The following is a 21,000-nucleotide window of genomic DNA, read 5'->3' on the forward strand; positions in this document are numbered from 1 at the left end:
GCAAACAATCATCTGTTACTAGTGAAGTTCAAAGGAGGAATCAGGACATACTGCTTAGATCAATGCTCGATACTCTCTCATGTACCAATGAAAATAATTTGAAATTGGGTATAGCATGTCTAAATTGAATTAGCTTAAATTGCTTAATTTGAAGTCGTATTCAGTTGATCTGAGTGATTTCTACACTATTTGACAGCATGTTGGACATCAGTGGAGTCCTTCAAATTAAAATTTCAGTTTTATCTTGGCGATCCTTTGGTTGCTAGTTTGTTTTTCAGATTGAAGGCAGAACAGCTAGAGCAGACTCATGTTTTTCCTCTAGCAGCGTCCCCCCCCCCCCCCCCCCCCTCCCTCAAATGGAAGGTAGACATGATCGCATTCAGTACTGCGTTTATTTGAGAGATGAAAGAGAAGAGGAACACACACCAGTGTTGATGAGGTGCTGGCCAAGGTGGGAGGACAAGTGTGGAAGAAGGCTGCCACACACTCGTACAGTAGCCACAATGCAGAATATTTGTTTTTAATTATAAAATACCAACGTTTCGACAACAAGTCACAACAACTTTAGGGTATCAAGGTACAAGGGTATCAAAGCTTGTGATGCTTGCTGTCAAAAACGTTGTTGGTTGGTTGTATCGTGACTGCCTTCTTTCACACTTATTTGAGAGTTGGCCTTTCATTGAAAAAATCTTAAATTTCAACAAAAAAACGAATCCATTAACAAATACGGCAAGATAAAGTAACGGCTTGTGCAAAATCTAGTCTAGTCTCTGTAGTGTCTTCCAGCACGTCACTGAGAGCGATACCCACTCCTGCCGGTAAGAGCCGAGCGCTACCTTCCCCTCAGGTGGATCTCCTGGTGGATCTTGAGGTTACTGAGGACCGTGAAGCTCTTGCCGCACTGTGCGCAGCTGTACGGCTTCAGTCCGCTGTGGAAGCGCTCGTGTCGCAGGCAGTTGTCCTGCCTGGAGAACATCTTGCCGCAGATCTTGCAGCTGAAGGGCCTCTCTCCCGTGTGCACGCTCTGGTGCGTCTTCAGCCGGGTCTTCTGGGTGAAGGACTTCCCGCACTCCAGGCATCGGAAGGGCTTGAAGGTGCCGTGCGTGGCCCGGTGCTCTTCCAGCTGGCACAGGCGGGGGAAGCCCTTGCCGCATGTCGAGCAGGTGAACAGTCTTTGGTTGGCTCTCCACACGTTGAGCGGCCTCTTGGCCCTCAAGCTGTTCCTACCGAGGATGTGATCTTCGGCGTGCGCGACGTTTGACCCCAACGGACCTTGTCTCGATCTCTGCAGATGGGGCGGGGCTAGTGAAGGTCCCGCCTGTTGCAACGCAGACTGAAAGGACTGTCCCTCGTTGCCCGCGGCGTGCGAGATGTGTCTGAACGGGTCGTTGCGACGGGTCTCGGATGCGGCGCTCCCCGCACACACCGGTCGCATCTCTCGTTCGACTTTTATCGTTGCGCTGAAGGAATTATCTGCCATCCTCTCCGCTGCGGTCGATGAAGACTTATAGGAACTTTCCGTGTTGCGGTGAGCGGGGTACTGCTCGGTTTGAGAGAACATCTGCAAGCACTGCTGCAGCGCGTGCACCGGTTCCACAGAGGCTTCCTCGAACATGCCGCCGCCCGGAGGCCAGAGTGGGTTGTCTCGCTCTTCGAGTTCAAAGAAAACGTTTTTATCGGTTGTCCCGGTGTCGTCCGCCGTTTCTTGGCCGGCAAGGTTGTCTACCAGCTCGGCTTTCACCGCTGACCTCAAGTCCCTGCTTTCTTCTGTCTGGTGTCCAGGCTGACAGAGTGAACCGACCGGCTCCGAGTCCAAAAACATGGCAGGCGTTTCCCGATCCTCCTTGTCAGCTGCAAGAAGGAAATACAGGTCAACAATGAACACCTTTTCCCCAACACCAGTTCACAAGCAACCTCATAAACTGAATCTTTGTTGAAAAGACGACTAGAGAAGATTCATTTACACACGTCACGTGACTGGTGTCATTGATGATTAGACAACTGTTTCAAAGACATTTCAGTGTAAACTATCAACAGGGCCAGGCACACGTTTTTCTTCAGCTTCTATGCTACGTAGACATTCTACTTATTTTTTTGCTTCTATCGCATTTACTAGTTATTCTATGCTATGTTGTGTTTTCCTGCTTATTTGCTTAATATTGCATTTACTACTGTTTATTTTATGCTATGTGTGTTCTGTGAGCGAGCTACTGTAACTTGTCCCAATTTCCCCCCGGGGATCATTAAAGCCTTTCTGATTCTGATTCTGATTCTGATGACTCTGACTGGAGGATTTCTGCTCAGGCCATAGATGATTCGGCTCTGATGTTATCATGTTAGGCGGCTGAATGCTAGATGGTGTGGTTGGTTGCCTTTAACCCATTGATACCTGATGCAGCATTTGCGTGTATATCCCTCATTTGTGTGCGTATCCCTTTAAGACCGCGAACCGCGTTAACGCGGTCTTAAAGGGATACACACACAAATGCTGCATCACGTATCAATGGGTTAATGCGCAACAACATGCAGTCCCCATTGGCCCGCTGTGGGAGAGGAGTGCCTGTATCTATGGGAGAGATTACATTGGGCAGAGAGAAACCTCCATGGACCACAATCTGAGGCAGGGGTCTTGGCAGAAAGCAGCCGCAGTAAACTCACCATGGCCTCTCTGAGAAAGGAGCAGGAAACATGTGGAACATGTCGAGCAGGATCATCTTAAATGATGATCCACTGAAGCAGAATAGCTACTAAGTTAAGAGCTTTCCCAGACCAGAGGAATCAAGCAGGATCGTGTTAACTGGATGCATCATGCATGGTGAATTAAATCAACAATATGTAGATTTGCTTGATTGAATGTGCAGTTTGAGGGCTTGTGGTGCTAGTGGTGAATGGCAGTGATCCTGCTCCTCCTCCTCCCTGATCCAACCCTCTGTAAGAACAAAATGCTACATCTTGTGTTGACAACATGCCATGCTGTGTCTGGGACTTCTCCATTACTACCCAGACAAGAATACGTTTGAATAGAAGAGAAGACCATTTTAATTGGGGCTGTTGGACAGAGTCCCAGAGCGCTCTGTCCTAATGTGGTGATGCACTGAGAGATGAAATGGAACTTGGCAACTGCTGTAAAACTAAATGCATGAAATCTAAAAAATAAAATAATTAAATGCTGTAATGGTGACTCATGTATAGGCCGAATTCAGCAGAAGATCCCAATGATTCACAAAAGGTCACGAGTTATGTTCTATCATGTTTGCAACTACGATAAGCAAGATAACATTTGATATGCAGATTTCTTAATAGGGTTCGGCGCACAGAGGAACCGCATCTCACCTCCTCTGTGAGGGACCTGAGTCCCGCTGGCTGCTGCCTGCTCGAGTCTCTCCTCGGTAAGCCGGGCTGCTGTGGCCGCCTGGGCAGCTGCTTCCTGGGCTTTGCAGAGCTCAACCTCCATCAGCTGTACACTTCTCTTCAGCTCCTGGATCTCGCTGTCTCTCCGACACATCTCCAGTCGGAGCACCACCGTCCCGTCGTCCACGAGCTTGCTTATCTCGGCCACCGCTGCCTTTGACAGGACGTCCATGATAGCTGCGACCTGCGTCCCGAAAGAGGCCGAGAAAGACATCCTGCCGAATGAAAGCTTTGGGGGAACTATTTTGTTTACCTCGGTCGTACGCCACCAAATATACTTTATCCAGAGACACCTCCTAGCCAGCCGCTTTATTTTGTTTTACGTCCGGGAACATGGACGGAGGAAGTGATTACTTGGAAGACCCCGGTACCGTAATTTTGCTAATAGACGCGAAGAAGAAGGAGTGTGTGTGTGGGGGGGGGGGGGGGAGGGGGGGGGGGGGGGTTACAACAACAACAAACACCATCCTTTGTAAATTCATTTTTATTCACAGAAACAAAACAAAACAAAAAATTGGAGAGAGAACATAATATCAACATAAATGACACATTCCATTTAATGTCCCTCTTTCAAATGCATTATAGTTAGGCTATCAGATGGGCAGTATTTGTGTGAACTTGAAATTACAAGGTTGCATTGAGTTATTGAGTTATCCATAATATATTTCTGATCTTTGTTCATTATTATTCTATCATGTAGGCCTATTTTCTGAATCTTTTGAAGTTACATACAAAAAAGATAAGTAATAGCCTACATCAGTTTTGCCAGCTGCACTCCACCCAGATACAACCTTATCATTTCAAGCTCACAGTTTGTTTACGTTCAGTTCCTGAGGTTTAACAGCTTGCAACTAAATTATTAGATTGTGATTTTAGTTACCTGACAGGTCATCAAGTCTGTGCATGACATACAAACACCTACACATCTTGGTAGCATTAGGGTAGAAAATACTGTAGTTGTAAATGCAACTTATTAAAAAAAAAAATGAGTAAGGCAACATTTCAGGCAAAATATAGCTTTTATGCTACAACTGCATTTTGTACAGCTAGAGTTTTTCCTGCATAGAGGAATTTTTGGCGCCCCCCTAAAGAGGTTTTACCCACCCCCAAAGGCCCAAGCCCCACCCCCCCCAAAGGCACTAAAGTTCAGGAACCTGACTGCATACTACTAGCATTTTTGCTGTAGGCCTATCATTTCATTTGAGAGAATTTCAAAGTTAGGGTGTGTGTCCACATTTGTCAGCATTTTATTTATTTATTTATAAAAAAAAAAATACATGGAAAAAGCGCTGCCTGCCGCTAGCGTTTCCCTCATTGCAATTGGTTTGCTGGAAAAAAGCGTTTCACGTCATCCGGCACTTTTCTGAAAAGAAACAATCTATCGATTGGACACAGCACTCAAAGTCCCACATTTGTACCTTCAGATGGCTTCCTTTCTCAAACTTGTGGTTGTTAATTGTTAATCATTTCTGACCAGAGCCAGATTAACACCCCCAGGGGCCCCTGGGCACTGAAGCTCCCAGGGGCCCCCCTACCCATCGTCCGGATGTTTGGATGATTTTTTTCGCCATATTTATCTCATTTTAAATTAACATTAGTATTATACTGTTATTATGTCATTGTTCAGTTTCTGAGATTCAGTTTCTCACTCACTCATAGGCGATTCTAGGCTTTGCAAACAGGTAGCACCAGCAGGATAAAAATATTAGTCTGACTGGGGGGTTTCTAGGGGGGGCTGTGGCCACCCTGGACAAAGAAATTTTGTACATTTGAAAGTAAAATGCATGAATCTGATGCACTCTGAGAGCAAAAGGAAGAGGCTAATCTTCACATTAATATCCTCTTCACTGTGCTGTGGCTTTACAATGATGAAAAAATAATTGACATTACATTTCCAATACAAAACAGCAGAGGGTGCCGCAGCACCACAAGCACCCCCACTTCCCGCGCCCCTGGTCACCACTTGCCCACAGGCATCCAATGAGACTAAATCATCAGACTTAATCTTCTTGGAAACAAATTTTATTTTGTCCTGATTGGTCTTAGATTTGTGTCATAGTTCTGTGGAGCCCAACATGAGCCCAACCCAATTTTTTTTTTTTTTTTTTTTTTTGGAGGGCCCCTTCACCCCGAGGGCCCCGGGGCACCTGCCCCGGTTGCCCTATGGTTAATCCGGCCTTGTTTCTGACAATGACTGATATAATGATCTGTGTTCAGGATAACCCTAACTAAGACAAAAATCAAATGTATGCACAACAGTAATGCTTACTGTCGTGCGTATAGTCCCCCCCCACCCAAAAGGCCCATTCGGAGGCAGGAAAAACCCTGTAACAGCTTCCGTTGAATTCAGACAGACAGAACATAGACAGACGAAACAAACAGCCTTCACTATACTTCATATCCCCAATCCCTCTGTCTCTCCCTCTCCTTCTCGCTCTCCTTCTCCCTCCCTCGCCTCATGGTTGCTATGGCGACGGCCTGGTCGAAACACATGCTGACGGGACTGTTCTTGCTCGCGTCCCTGGGCCCTCCCTCGTCCACACCCACCCTCCTCTCCCTGAGCGCAGGCTGTTCCCGCCTCTCCTTCCTCCCTCCGCTCTCCTCCTCCCCCTCGCTGTCTCTTCCGCGCTCGGCCGCCGCGCAGGGCGATCTCTCTCGTTCCGTTTCCGCTTTTGCCAAGTCGTCCCTCTCCCTCTGCTGCTGTCGGAAGCCGAGCGTGGTCAGTCGGTAGTGCTGCGGCTTGGGCGGCACCACAGGCACCGATTTCACTTGGTATACCTGCTTGGCGGCCTGCTTGGAGATCACCAGCTTGCTCCCCACGCCTGCCGCGGATCCCCGGCTGCCGTCGCTCTCCTTGCTCTTGCCCTCGTTGGACTCTTTGATGCGGGACTTGACCTCCTCCAGAGGTTCCTCCTTTCCGTCTACGTCCAGCGATGTTGGAGGTCGCTCCTCGGCTCTCTCCTCGCCTTCGTTCTCCTGTGCTCGCTCTTTCGGAGCTCCTTCCACAGTCTTCTCTTCACGCTTCTCTTGGATTTCCCGATCTCCTTCCTCATTCCCATTATCTGACTCACTGCTCTTCGGCAAACTAATCTCTGGTTTCTCTAAATCTTGCTGCATCTCTGGGTTCTTGTCTCCTTCTTCGATGAACAAAGTCTCCATTGGTGTTTCCGCGGCTTCTGTTTTAACTTCTGTCTTGATGAGGGCTCCTTCCTCCTCCTTCTGCCTCACCGTCCCCTCTTCTGAAACGTGTGTCCCTTCACTAAGATCGCCGGCCTTTTCCATCTCTATCTGCTCATCTTCCTCCTTAACTTTGACAGCATCTCCTATATCTCTATCTTCTCTCCGTTCTTTCCTCTCAGCATTCCCACGTTCCTCGCCTTCGATCATTGCACATATATCTTCTTCTATCTCTACCCAGATCTCATCTCCCTCATACCCTTCGTCGGGTATCCCTTCACCTTCCTTGTTCTCATCACCATCTTTTATTTCTGTGGCCTCCTCTTTTGCTCCAAATCCTTCCTCTACCTCTCCTTCTACGTTACTCTCCTCTCCCTCGTCGCTCTCTCCTGCCTTGTCCCCCCTAACACTGGTTTGAGCCTCTTCTGTTGCCGGCACAGATAATTTTCTGGAAATGTCTGCTGAAACGTCGACAGTCTCAGCGCGAGAAGCCACATAAGAAGTTGGAAGCGTAACAAAAACACTGGACTCAGTTTCATACGTGGTATCGTCAAAGTGGCCTGCAGAGCTTTCACCATTGTCAACTGCTTCCTCCTTGTCTTTGGCCCTCATGTCGGCCATACTGACTGTTTCGTCACTGTCCTCAGTCTCTGGCAGGGGAAACTCTACACAGCTGGTTACTGCTGATTCTGAAGTGGGAGATTTTTCTGTGACACCTGGATCGGCATCTTCTTCTTCTGCTGTGCTGTAGGTGGACGACAGATGAAGACAGTTCAGAGGTCTATAAACTAGCCATGAAGAACAAGAACAAGTTGTCCTGCTTTTCAGATGATCGGTCGATGTTCTTTTTTGTTCCAAAACTGCATTTCGGTGTGCTGATTGTTCTCTATTGAGCTGAGAAATGTACTATATAGCAAAACAAGTTCCACTTTGTGGTTAAGTTATGAAAGACTCCAATATACTTCAGATGTGAATTATTTTCTTTTTTTTGCATGTTTTTAGCAGGGGGTTCTTATCTGGAGTATACCCCAGGGGAGCACGGGGAGAACATGCAAACTCTACACAGAAAGGCCCTTTTGACGAGACAGCCCAGCTGGGCAGTAAGCACTGTGGACATGGAAAGGGGGACACACCTCCAGCGCTCACAGTGTCCCAGGTGGGAATCGAACCCAGGACCTCCAAGCTGTGAGGCGACAGCGCTACCACTGCGCCACTGTGAATTTGTTATTGCACGCTTTATTAAGTCAAGTCTAGGATTGACAGCAAAGCACTTGTGTGACGCCAGAGTTTGTTTATAATATGTTTGTAATAAACATAATTGCAATGTGACGTATGGATATATGTAAATGCAACCCATGTGCAGCAGGGCACCTAAAATCTATCAATCAATCAATCAAGCTTACCTTTGTGTTTGCACATTTCTTTCCGTTTGGTCTTCTTCCTGGTCAGCTTTATCTTCCTCTTCCTCCTTCTCCAGTCCCTCTTCATCGTTCACCTCTCCCTGCTCCTGATTGATTATAGGTGGTTCTTTACATACAGAGAGTTCAGCGTCCAATGGCTCGAGCTCTGTGCCCTCAGGGCTCTGTGATTGGTCAACAGGAACTCTATCAAGAGTGTGATTGTTATATAGGGGAGGGGAGGAGGATGGACCAGGCCAGGTCAGATTGTGGAAATTGTAATTAGGAAGGCTTTGACAGAACATTGACTCGTCCTCATCATCACTGAAATCATCATCATCGTCATCGTCATTGTCGTCCCCCTCAACCTCTTCTTCAGAGGAAAACAGGGCGGGGAGGAAGGGCGAGGACATGTAAGGCAAACTGAGGGATTTCATGTGTCGTCCTTTTGCATCGATGCCGAGCGGCCTGTGTGGGTTTAACTGGGTCTGACTGTATGTATCCGGTTGCAGGTGTGTGTGTGTGTCCGGCTGCAGGTGTGTGTGTGTGTCCAGGCTCGGAGCCGGCTGCACCTCCGGGGCATCCTGTGGAAGAGGGGAAGGCCTGTGCTTCTCCATGTCTTCATACACATCTTCATACTCATCATCCTCGAAACCGGGAGGCTCCACAGAGAACTCATGCACCTGAGAGAGAGAGAGAGGGGGGGGGGGGGGAGAGATAGAGAGAGGGAGGGAGAGAGAGAGACTCAGATCTTGGTTCAACAAATGGAAGTTTCAACTTTTCCCTGATGATGCAGTGAAGCGCGAGCCAATAGCAGAAGACTGAAGGTAGGCTAGAGTAGTTAGTTATATTTACTTTATTATTATTCACACAAGCTATTTAAATTAAAAGGAATAATTATTGGCCAAATAATATTAGGACATAAACAAAGCTATGACAGTGATGACACAAGCCATTCTCACTCCGACAGCGTCAAATAGCTAGCACCTTGATTTCTTGGAAACCAGGTGGAGAATTCTGGGAAACGAGCTCCACGACCTCTTGTCAGATGCATGCGGATCTGGCAAAAAGTAGGTGCGTATTTTTGCCATACTGCATACGTTGCCCATCTATTACATGGGTGAGAGTCTGTTCCGGCAGCTGTACCGGAGCCGCACAGAGCCATACCGCAGCTGGTGGACATTGGGCTTTAGGATCGAGGCCGGAGGCTGGAGTTGTTGTCACGCAAAAAGGAAACAGCTACAATGTGTTGTTTAAACGTTCTGAGCAATAAAATACAACACATCTTCTTCGTAGCGTCCATGATGTTTCCATATTAGGCTACGACTTAAAAGCTCATGAACACACCGATGTCCGAAGATCGACTCCCCAAATTGGGAAATGGGACAATCCGAGCAGCACGTGAATGCAGCATTTGTCATAGCCTAGCCGTAGCCTACTCTGTTGTGGCTGTAAAACAGCAGATACATTGTTTTGAACGTCGCACAGCACCTGTGAAATGACCAGATTCAGATTAATCCAGATCAGAATCTGATACATTCTGTCCGCTAGCATTTGGAAAGCTTAATATAGTCACATGACTTAATTATTCATCCCCATTCCAGTTAGCAGAGGGCTAACCAGAAATGAGTCGGCTATCTCTGGTGCGCACGCTCCAGGCCAGAGCGGGAATGTTGCCGGGCGACACCAGATTGAAAACTCTGCTATACTGAGAAATACATTTATGTCGCGCTGCAAGGCTTAATCAGCATTGTCGGAACTCGATTGGCAAGGGCTTGAATCTAATGGACGTTCATTCATATGTAAAAGTTACGTACTCCAGCTTTAACCTTCAAATGGATTGCACTTTCTGGAACTCATGGCATTGTCTTATACCTATAGGCTATGCTGCACTCAAGGGAGCATACATCAAATGAAAAATCTTATTTCCAGAAAAGATGAATTATATATTTTGGAGATACAGCCTTGTTTTCAGATTGACCGCCATGCTTTTTCTTTTCTTTTCTTTTTTGACTTTATCCAATGGGCTTTCTAAGGCTTTCATTGGCCTGAGAGGTCGAATATTTTTTTCAACCCATAGTAGACCATGTAATCCTTCAAGTCAAGTGAAAACATGAAAGTTGAGAGGTCTTCACATGACACCAGCAAATACAGCTTGACCCACATCTGAATATAATACACAGACACCTCAACACACACACACACGCACGCACGCGCACGCACACACACACACACACACATACACACACACACACACACACACACACACACACACACACACACCTCTCCTCTCTCGTGCATGGAGGCGCTGCAGTCCATGTCGTCCAGGAAGTCAAAGTTATCCTGAACGTATCCAGACATCTCCTGATCGTCCGGATCCACCTCAGTAGAGTTGAGGATGTCCGACACACACACACTCGTGTCTGACAGGGGGGAATCTGGAACATCTGCTTCAATGGCCTCTGGACCTTTCATCTCTGTGACCGAAAAAGAGGCTTAGCGTTGACCTTACGTTACATCCAGAGTGACAACAAGACAACACAACATTAGAACGGGATTGCTACAGTAGATTGCAAAATAAAAAGAAATAAGTGATAAGGAGTGCAATGATCTACGGCAGTTGGCAGAGTATTAGGGCCATTGTAGGTGAATTTTTTTGTTTTTACCACAGCCAGTTGGGTATAATGTTTTGAGGGGGAAAAACTCTAAACTTGCAAAAAGAAACAATAATTTCTGGTTTTCTCACAAATTTCTGAATTGTCTTCCTCATAAATTAGGTTTGCACTGATTTCACCCTGTTGGTGTCGTTCCTGGACCAAAATTCTTTTCGGTTCGGGCTGGGAAAACCCCGCCCCGAACTAATTTGATTGGTCGCCGCAATTGCTTCTTCCTGAAAATGTGCGACAAGTAAAAAAGATGTGGTTAAGATTAGGGTTAGGGTTTTCACATCTAACCATGACCAAAACCAAACCCTAACCACATTGTTGTACTCGACTAAACCTAATGTCTAAGCCTAATGTTTTATAAAAATGCATGTGGTTTGACCAGGAATTGAACCCCAATCCTCAGACTGGAAAGAAAGCACCTTACCCATGCAGCCACAGGACCGAGCACACTCTGCGCTGCACTTTTTTCACAATTTACCTAATCCTAATCTTAACCCATTTATTTTCCTTATCGCACGTATTCAGGAAGAAGCAATTGCGGCGACCAATCAAATGACTTTGGAGGCGGGGTTTTCCGGGACCATAATATGAAAAAAATGTTGGTCCAGGAACAACACCAACACGGTGATATCAGGTGGTGCGTTGTGCGAGTGTCATGCAGAGTTAGGACCTTATTTCCTTTATCGACTGTTATCCAATCAGTATTTGCTGTTGGATTCAAAATAAAAGTGGTACAGTGTAAGGCGATTACACGTAAATGCAATGCCGTGTCGTGTCATGTAGGCTATGTCATCCCCCAGTCTTCCCCATTGTACTGTCTAATAAAGGTGAAAATGAAATAAGCTAAATTACCCATGTATTCGTCAGAGTCTTCATCATCATCATCATCATCATCATCTTCTTCTCCCGTTTCAGAATTCGGGTGTTTGGCACCTTGCTCTCCACCCTCGCCTGCGCCTTCCGCTGCAGGCTCCAGCTCCAGTCGATGTTCTTCTCCCGCCACCTCTTCCTCCTTCTCCTCCTCTTTGGCTCCTTCAGCCGTCTCCTCCACTGCTGCGCTCCCTCTCCCCTCCTCTACCTCCTCCTCTTCCACACTCCGTGCCTCATGTTTGTCCTCTCTCCCCTCCTCTACCTCCTCCTCTTCCACACTCCGTGCCTCATGTTTGTCCTCTCTCCCCTCCTCTACCTCCTCCTCTTCCACACTCCGTGCCTCATGTTTGTCCTCTCTCCCCTCCTCTACCTCCTCCTCTTCCACACTCCGTGCCTCATGTTTGTCCTCTCTCACCTCCTCCACCGCCACTGCGCGGCTTTCGCCTTCCCCCTTCCTTTGCGTGTCTCTTCCATCCGTCCGCTCCACCCTCTCTCCTCCCTCCTTACCCCCTTCCACCTTGTGCCCTCCGTTCGTATTCCTCCTACAGTGGATCACCCTGTCCCCCCTGCCCCCCTGTGCCAGCACCCCAAGCGCCAGGTTGGAGGTGATATGCAGCGGCACGGTGACCATGTGAGGCCCGGTGATGTGCATGGCGGCCCGGCGGCCCACTTTAGTGGAGAGTCCCGGGGACCTGGTCGTGTGCGAGTGACCCTCGCTGCCCGTGGCCCCTAACCCGTCGGGGTCCAGGGCGTTGTAGGTGCCCTGGGTGCCGGCCCCGAGGACCGCCCCCGTACCACGGCGGTAGGTCACGTGATAGCTGGCAGACGCCCCGAGCTCTGCGCCCGGGTGCGGAGAGGGAATGGCGAGGGGAGAGATGTGGGTTGATGGAGGCCGCTGGGAAGGGTGGGGCTTGTGTCTGGAACCTGGAGTATAAAACATGGATAAGACCTGGGCCAAATAGACGTGGCTTTTTCCAACAGGTCAATCTGAGCAAAATGATGAATGTGACTCTGCATCCTAACAGAAATCTGTACCAGAGATTGTATTTGGAAATAATTGTTAGCCTCTGTTTTAGGCTCCTTGGTGTGCCAGGTGGGTGGGGTTTACCTGATAGGACATTCACAGCTAGCACTATCTGCATTGTTCTGATGCTGCAAGCTTCACCCATCTGGTTCTCCCAACAGGTTAAAACTAAACATCTAATGGACCTTTCTGTTCAGTCTGTAGATTCACATTCATAGTTTGTCTCAGATCATTGTGAATAATCAGCAAGTTATTTTTAATTGAGGTAGTACAGTATTCATGCCATTTATCTGTCTGTCATTCCGAAAGCTATTTTAGAGGAAACCATGAAGAGGAAGATGAGTCTGACCTTCGTTGGGGGCGGGGCTGATGAGGGAGTCCACGCTTCTGGCTGGTCTGAGTGACGCCGCCCGCTCTTTCTCTGAAATGATTTCAAATGGAACAGTGGAGTGAGGGTGGAGGAACGGAGTACAACTTCCAACCTGCTGTGAGGAGATCCTTCCTGGCACAGCGGAATGCCCCATGTCATCATTTTCACCTGAAAAGTTGGTTAGAATCTAAGACTTGTTTTAACACCAAGAGAACCCTAATAGAGATGGAAAGGATAATCAGTTTTTTAACAGTATAGTCAACTCTTCCTCTGTTCTTTGGGCCAGAACGTGAGAAATCCTCCCCTTTAGCAAATACGTGGATTGGATTGAATTGGATTGGGAAGGGTTGTTGCTTGTTAGTTGATAGAAATTATTATGAAACATATTGAAATGGAAAATAGAAAATACAGAGCAGTGATGGAGAAACCTGCAACATATTAGGCCTATACCACCAGTAAAGCCATGCAAATGTTTGCACATTTTTGCAAAAGAGAAATGGTCTTGCTAGGACATTGGAGGAAATGATTTAGGTGAGTTGGTTTCACACCTTTGACTGAGCTCTTGTTCCTCCGTCGAGGGTCGTGGAACCGCCCCCCGATGTTGAAGATGGACTTCCACTTCCTGCCCTTCAGAGATCCTTTCCTCCTGTAGTGAACAAGACACAGGATCTGATATATCAATCACTTCTTCTATTAAAAAAAAAAGATGCATTTCAGAGTTCTTGGAAAGTTGGAAATTCTGAGTTCCTACTTGGAAAAATGCAGTGGAAAGACGCTTCAGGTAGGAAACAAGTTTTCCAAGATGCGGTTGTTTAGTTTGCCAAGTTTATTACATAGGCTACTGTGAGATTATATGAATCAATCTTGAGGAACAAGGAAACTACAGTAGTATATTTTTCTACCAATATTTTTTATTCTGGTTAGAATCCTCAAAATACAAACAACATATAAATTATATGAGCTTAAAGTTATCAAAATGCCTGGGTGGTAAATGGTTAATCAAATTTGGAATGTAGAGATATTTAGATAGATGTACTGTGCGTACTTGTCAGTGCCTTCGATGATAGCGTGGTAGGGTCTCATGGCAAGAGGGCCATCTCCTGGACTGATGTGACCGTAGTTGGCGTGGACCTCAGTGGGGAAGGACCTGAAGAACGGCTCCTGACCGCACATCGCTGAGGGGGACGGGAGCGACTGACGCCTCGCCAGAGACGCACCTGAATAAGGCAGAGATAGGTGATATATTAGTGTGTGTGTGTGTGTGTGTGTGTTTGTGTGTGTGTGTGCGTGTGCGTGCGCGTGCATGCGTTACCTTCCTCATGAAACAGCTGAGGGACGTGTGTGAGGATGAACTCCACCACGATGGACTGGACTCTGACCTCCATGAAGGCGGCTGTACCGTTAAAACCAGACGCCTCGATGTCCTTTGACCTTTTCACACAGAGGAGATGAGTTCACTGTGGTGATTGATTGATTGATTGATTGATTGTTTGATTGATTGCGAATCAGCTCAGCCAATCATAATCAAGGACCATAACTATCAGTTTTACAATAATATTCATTATTCATTAAACCCATAGTCTCATTAATTCAATTTGTTCATATTTAGAAGTCCAGTCATTATATTAGACACAGTAATTAGGGTTTTATCTTGTCACATTTCCCTCTGAGACACACACATATGCTTTCCAAAGGAGAGCAGGTGAGTGAGTGGTTCAGTGTCTGGCTCAATGGCACTTCAACATGGATGGATAAGAAAACACATGTAACACGGATATCTGTGAAAGTGCCATAAGCAAACCTGAGCAGGTTGGGGGCCCAGACGATGGCGAGGTTCCTGGAGTGCATGTTGGTCTCTGAGGAGTGAGAGGCCATCTTGACCAGGTGACGCATCAGAAACTGCAGAGTCCTGTCAGGAACAAGGGCAGGGAGATTCAAAAACACTCGGAAAAAAAGAGTTGAGATATCTCTAGCCTGGAAAACCAGCCGGTCACCTGAACTCACATTTCATTTCGTTATGAAATGTGAGTAACAGGTTTGCAGACTACATGCCCCATATTCGTGAGCAGTGTTGGGGAAGTGGGTAGTGTGGAGGTAAAGGCGCTCGCCTGCCACCGCGGAGAGACCCGGGTTCGGTTCGGTTCCCGGCAGCTGTGTTTCCGGCTTGGTCAGACGTTCCCGCAGACACAATTGGCCGTGTCTGCGGGTGGGAAGCCGGTGGGGTATGGGACGCGGTAATGCAACGTAAAGGATGCCAATGAAGAAGAAGTGTTGGGCAAGTTACTTAGGAAATGTAATAAGTTACTTCTTATATATTACTCCTTTAAAAAGTAATACAATTTCTTTACTTATTACTTGGTATTAAAAGAAATTAGTTATGGTACTCGTTACTTTACTATTATTACTTTCGCTACCACCCCTTCTGTAAAGTGACGTACAACCTGTTTAGCCAACTCCTTTTAGAACTGAATCCACTTTATTGGAACAATAATTAACGTTACAGGAGGAGTCACCAATCAGCCAAACTGCATACTTTCAATTTATTGAGGACAAAATACTAATCGCATTCTGGCAACGCAGTAGTCTCGCATAGCCAGACCTATCTCCACATGTTGTTTTAAAGTAATGCAGTAACTTGAAGTTACTTGGATTAGCAACTGTAATATAATTACTGTTTTGGAAATTGCAATCCACCAGTTAGTGGGAAAGTAATAAAATGACAGTAACACGTTACTTTACTTCACTGCCCAACACTGTTCTTGAGATATTACATTATTTTATAAACGGATATGCAGCATTTGAGAGAGACATAATTCAACAAAACATCTCTGATTGGACAGTGACACCCACTGTCTGTCACCCAATCTTCCCACCTCCGGTAACATCCAAGCCAGGTTTCTAAGTAGACACCCAGCAGTTTGACAGCACGTGACAAAGCTGTATGATGGATCAGATGGCGGTAAAAACAGAACAGAGGATGCAACTGTATAGCATGTAGTTGTAGTATGTAGTTGTAGTAGTACAGGTACCTGTAATGTGGCGAGGGCAGTTCTTTCAGCACATCGGCGATCTTTACCAGCCTCTCCTCCTCCAACTGGATGGCCACAGCCTCCTATACAGTAACAGAGAGTACAGGTTAGAATATAAATGTTAGCACTATTTATCAGTGTTTGGATGGCGACAGCCTCCTATACAGTAACAGAGAGTACAGGTTAGAATATAAATGTTAGCACTATTTATCAGTGTTTGGATGGTCACAGCCTCCTATACAGTAACAGAGAGTACAGGTTAGAATATAAATGTTAGCACTATTTATCAGTGTTTGGATGGCCACAGCCTCCTATACAGTAACAGAGAGTACAGGTTAGAATATAAATGTTAGCACTATTTATCAGTGTTTGGATGGCCACAGCCTCCTATACAGTAACAGAGAGTACAGGTTAGAATATAAATGTTAGCACTATTTATCAGTGTTTTACCAGCCCTAAAATCTCTGTTGCAGTGGCTGAGGACGGAGTTTTGGTGCAATGTTTATCCTTGTTATGGTCAAGGAACCTATAAAGAAGGAAGAGCCGCCACTTGTATTGAAGCCTATGAGAGCTGCATGGAGATTAGAAGCACACTAAAACCCAAATCTATGCTGTATGACCTTTGATGAAGAAATGCCTCTACCAAATGAAAGAAGACACTTCAGAGAATACGCTACTGACTGATTTTTCCTCATATTTGTTTAGTTGCTGATTGGTCTCCAAATAGTATCCAAACATGATTATAGACATACTGCAGGGCTCATGGCGAGTCAAATGAACGAAAAAGTCTGGCCACAACATAGAACGTTGGTATGATGTAATGCCTCTCCCTTCTTTATAGGTTCCTTGGTTATGGTCACAGGTTTGGTCCTAATGCAGTATTCAGACCTACAATCATTTTGTTGTGGTAAAAAAAAAAAAAAAAGGGAAATTTGACTTTGACAGTTTATTTTTATTTATGTATTTATGTATTTATGTATTTATTTTTATTTTGTTTGTTTGTTTGTTTATTTCTCCATGAATACAATGAAAATGATATTTCTGTGTCTGTTTCTTCCAATGTGAGAGGAGCAGTACTCACAGCAAACTTGTCATAGAGCTGGTATGTGAGCAGGGGGTTGGGCAGCTCTCTGAAGTAGGCTTTACACAGCGAGCTGACACAGTGGATGTCCTGCAGGTACAGGTCCTTCTGGAGATCTGGACTCCCATCAGTGTCAAACTCACCCCTGGACAGAAGCAGGAAACACACATTCACATGAGAGCATGTCAACGCAACACACACAAGCACGCACGCACGCACGCGCACACACACACACGCACACGCACACACACACAATTTACCTGAGTTTCTGTATGTTGGATGACACTCCAGATAGCCTGTAGATTCCATCCACAACTCCATGTTGCTCAACAAACTCACTGCAGCTTCGCAAGACCTGGGGAACTGTTGGAAATGGATAAGGAATGTAATATAGACCCTTCATTGAAATATGACAGCAAAATCAGAATGTAATGTAATGTAATGGACACTTATTATGGGACATATAACAGCAAAAGTTGTATGAACTCCTAACCGATGTGTAAACAGTTCAAGGACTCTACAGAAATGAATTCAGTAGACTGAACACAACAAAAACTGTCAAGTCCTCCATTGGCTTCTGTCCAGCTTGAATGGCAAAATGGCATCATAACCACTACTTGGAAGAAGTGGTAACACTTTATTTGAAGGGGTGTGCATGAGACTGACATGACACCTGTCATAACCATGACCTGTCATGAACATGAAGGAGGCTTTATGAATGTTCATGATATGACTGTTGTCATTAAGTGTCATTTGGTAAATTATGTCATTGTTAATGCAATGTTGACATTGTTTGAAATCAGAATAAGATCAGAATGAGCTTTATTGGCCGAGTATGTAGACATACAGGGCATTTGACTCAGTATACGTTGCTCTCAATGTACTTACAAAGGAAAAAAAGAAAAGTATGCATACAAGCTCAAATGAACAAACAAGGACAGCGGTCATAGGTATATAAAGCAAGTTAACTGCTATTTACATTATACCAATGATGTCTTCGTTATGACAAGTTGACATAATCAACACAACATAGCCTAAGGCATGAGGTCATTAAATCCACTTACACTGTCAAATAAGTTTAGAACAGTGTCATTAATATTTTCCTTGACCTCGACTACAGTGGTACAATTGGAACTTTTCATTAAGTTGTCATTAGGTGTAATTACACTGGCTTGGTTAACGTCAAAGTGTCATAACACATACATTGACAGGTTATGTTGTCTTGGTTCATGTCAAGTTGTCATAATGACGACATCTCAAACAATGTCAACATTGCATTAACAATGATGTAATTTACCGAATGACACTTGATGACAACAGTCATGATAAACATTCATAAATCCTCCTTCATGTTTATGACAGGTGTCATGTCATGGTTATGACAGTGTCATGTCAGTCTTATGCACACCCCTTCAAATAAAGTGTTACCAAATAAGTAGACTCCTACTCTGACGTATGCTTGCTGACAAAAACATAATCCATCATTGCTGACTGTTATTAGCTATAATGTCACTCTATATTGAGCTATTTACCTACAATATAGTAACCTTTTAGGGGATTGGGATTGTTTGTGTAGTCTACATCAGTTAACACTTCTTTTTACAAAATGGATGTCTATCTATATACATTTACCAGTAATGACATTTCCAAACTAGAGACCATTTTGGGATGGGATCCCACCAGCCACGATGCCCACTACATAAAGCGAATATGGGCCAGGAAGGGGTACATGGGGGGGGCTCACCCCATCGCTCGGATCATTTTCATTTTGATGTCAACTAACACACCTAAAGTTTCCTCACTACATCTTCCACGGTTTTGACGCCATCACATTTGCAAAATCTGTCCACAGACAGACAGACAGACAGACAGACAGACAGACAGACAGACAGACACACAGACAGACAGACAGACAGACAGACAGACAGACAGACAGACAGACAGACAGACAGACAGACAGACAGACAGACAGACAGACAGAGAGACAGACACACAGACAGACACACAGACAGACAGACAGACAGACATATATACACCAAGGATGCCACCTGGTCGCCTCCCTAGGGAGGTGTTCCAGGCACGGGGCAGACCGAGCGCTAGGTGGAGGGATTATATCTCCACGCTGGCCTGGGAAGGCCTCGGGATCCTGCAGTCAGAGCTGGCTAATGTGGCCAAGGAAAGGGAAGTTTGGGGTCCCCTGCTGGAACTGCTACCTCTGCGACCCCAACCCGGATAAGCGGTTGAGAGATGGATGAATGGAGAATAGAATAGAATAGAATAGAATAAAATAGGCCTTTGACTTACTCTCCTGACTGGAGGCGGTCAGGTGCTCCAGCAGATCACACCCAAACACCTTGTCTTTGTTTGCGGCTTTCCTCCGGACTCTCCGCATCTCTTCTCCCCTGCTGCCTCACCTCACATCCAGACCTGCACCCGACCGACCGCCTGTCTGCTGGATGGCTTCACTGAGCTGCTGAGTGTGAAGCTGGCTTTGTGGTCACAGCGCACATATCAGTGATTTGACTGCTTTGTTTCAGTGCATGTTGTTGGCCACAGGTCTTCCCCTATGAAGCGTTGGTATGCTGAAGTTGTGGCCGTTAGGACATACTTCCACGTGCCTGTCACCCTGCAAAGTCACAAATGGCAGAAAATGGCAACTTTGTAACACACTCTCTCTCTCTATGAAGTTTTTCTGTTTTTGTGTGTCTTCCTGATGTTTTGTCCTATATCATACTGCTAGATTCTGTTGGATCTAATTAGGCTTATTCTCTGTAAAGTCCTTTGACACATTCATGCGTTAAGAGCTACGTATATAAATACACTTAAACATGAGCTCTCCCTCATCAAAGAAACAGTGAATTACAGTGACTCCTCGACATGAAGAGTGTATGTGTCGCTCCACTTCCTCCTGATGCTCTCGTTTTATTTTCGAATACTGCATCAGGCCACACCCTATAGACTGCCTTAGTTCTCGTATTCATCGGAGTTAAGCCAATGAATCCTTTTAGCTCGGTCACACCGCGCTTTCTCTCTGGGCAGGTGGACACACCTAGACCTCCAACCTCAGACCTGGAGCCTGGACACTGTGGCCATGTAGGCCCCCTCTGCCTCTCCCTCCCTGCCTGCCTGCCTGCCTGCCTGCCTGACTGACTGACAGCCATTGCGCTGCCTTTGCCTTTTAGCGGAAGTCAAGCATTCTCCAAGCTTCTGCCAGAAAACATAGTCACAGATCATACAAACTAACCATTTAAACCCCCACCTCCATCTCTCTGACACCTGCTTCTACACCTCTTGGTCGGCCTTCCCTGCTGCTCTGCCTACGTTTGGGGATGGGTTTCGAGGTGGAAGAGTGAGAACGAAATGGGTAAAAGTAACAGATAAAGTGAGTACGAATGTTCCTACCTTCACTCAGCACCGGCACACCACCAGCAGCAGCATAGAACTGGTGACGCAAGAAACCGCTAAACTTCCCCTGTTGACTTCCTGAGTGCACGTCTCTCCTCCTTTGTGCTTTTTCTCTCTGTATGTGGCACACATTATCTCCGCCTCTGCTGATCGAATAGGGAAATCAGTTATCTCGACAGTGACTCTATGCCCGTTATCTGCTCTATCTGTCTCAGTGTATAGAACCCAAAGAGGTTTTAGCCACCCCACAAAAGGCCCAAGGCCAAACCCCAAAAAATAAAACATAAAATGACAATGACTGACTGATATATTTGAGTTCAGGTCAACCCTGACGGCATACTAACTCAAAATCAAGCATTTTGATGGTATAATTTTAGAGAATTTCAAAGTTAAAGTTAAACGTTTGTACCTTCAAATGACTTCCTATCTGAAATGAGGTGCTGTAAAAAGACATTGACAATAACTGATACCTTTGTGTTCAGGACAACCCTGACTATACACACTAACCCCAAAGTCTAATGTACCCAGCAGCACAGTCAGTGAGCATGATGGATCCAGTCATGCTTACTG

At 45.9% G+C, this 21,000-nt stretch overlaps 2 protein-coding genes across 2 annotated transcripts; both read right to left on the minus strand.

Moving 5' to 3' along the window:
• Positions 1–447: 447 nt before the first annotated feature.
• LOC310791850 (uncharacterized protein) lies at positions 448–3,699 on the minus strand. Its single transcript, XM_083653522.1, has 2 exons — positions 3,334–3,699; positions 448–1,851 (listed from the first exon to the last, which is right to left on the minus strand). The coding sequence occupies exons 1-2, from the start codon at positions 3,623–3,625 to the stop codon at positions 833–835; spliced, it is 1,311 nt and encodes a 436-aa protein (XP_083509648.1). The 5' UTR covers positions 3,626–3,699; the 3' UTR covers positions 448–832.
• An 855-nt stretch (positions 3,700–4,554) lies between these two features.
• On the minus strand, positions 4,555–20,448 carry LOC310792371 (uncharacterized protein). The gene is made up of 14 exons (XM_083654090.1): positions 20,428–20,448; positions 19,330–19,651; positions 17,286–17,388; positions 17,026–17,170; positions 15,945–16,027; positions 14,717–14,824; positions 14,228–14,346; positions 13,961–14,132; positions 13,464–13,561; positions 12,895–12,966; positions 11,504–12,445; positions 10,269–10,462; positions 7,992–8,668; positions 4,555–7,333 (listed from the first exon to the last, which is right to left on the minus strand). Exons 2-14 carry the CDS (start codon positions 19,415–19,417, stop codon positions 5,800–5,802), a joined length of 4,335 nt encoding a protein of 1,444 aa, XP_083510216.1. The 5' UTR covers positions 19,418–19,651; positions 20,428–20,448; the 3' UTR covers positions 4,555–5,799.
• Positions 20,449–21,000: the final 552 nt, after the last annotated feature.

The sequence above is a fragment of the Poromitra crassiceps genome (assembly GCF_964638095.1).
Source record: "Poromitra crassiceps genome assembly, chromosome: 17".
Lineage (NCBI taxonomy): Eukaryota > Metazoa > Chordata > Actinopteri > Beryciformes > Melamphaidae > Poromitra > Poromitra crassiceps.

What these genes read in the sequence shown, in the direction of transcription:
- LOC310792371 (XM_083654090.1), bottom strand. Translation starts at nt 19,417, where the DNA reads ATGCGGAGAGTCCGGAGGAAAGCCGCAAACAAAGACAAGGTGTTTGGG. An exon ending in GACCGCCTCCAGTCAGGAGA is followed by an intron (nt 17,389 to 19,329) that starts GTAAGTCAAAGG and finishes CATTTCCAACAG; the next exon opens with TTCCCCAGGTCTTGCGAAGC. An exon ending in TCCAACATACAGAAACTCAG is followed by an intron (nt 17,171 to 17,285) that starts GTAAATTGTGTG and finishes GCTTCTGTCCAG; the next exon opens with GGGTGAGTTTGACACTGATG.
- LOC310791850 (XM_083653522.1), bottom strand. Translation starts at nt 3,625, where the DNA reads ATGTCTTTCTCGGCCTCTTTCGGGACGCAGGTCGCAGCTATCATGGAC. An exon ending in TCAGGTCCCTCACAGAGGAG is followed by an intron (nt 1,852 to 3,333) that starts GTGAGATGCGGT and finishes TCCTTCTTGCAG; the next exon opens with CTGACAAGGAGGATCGGGAA.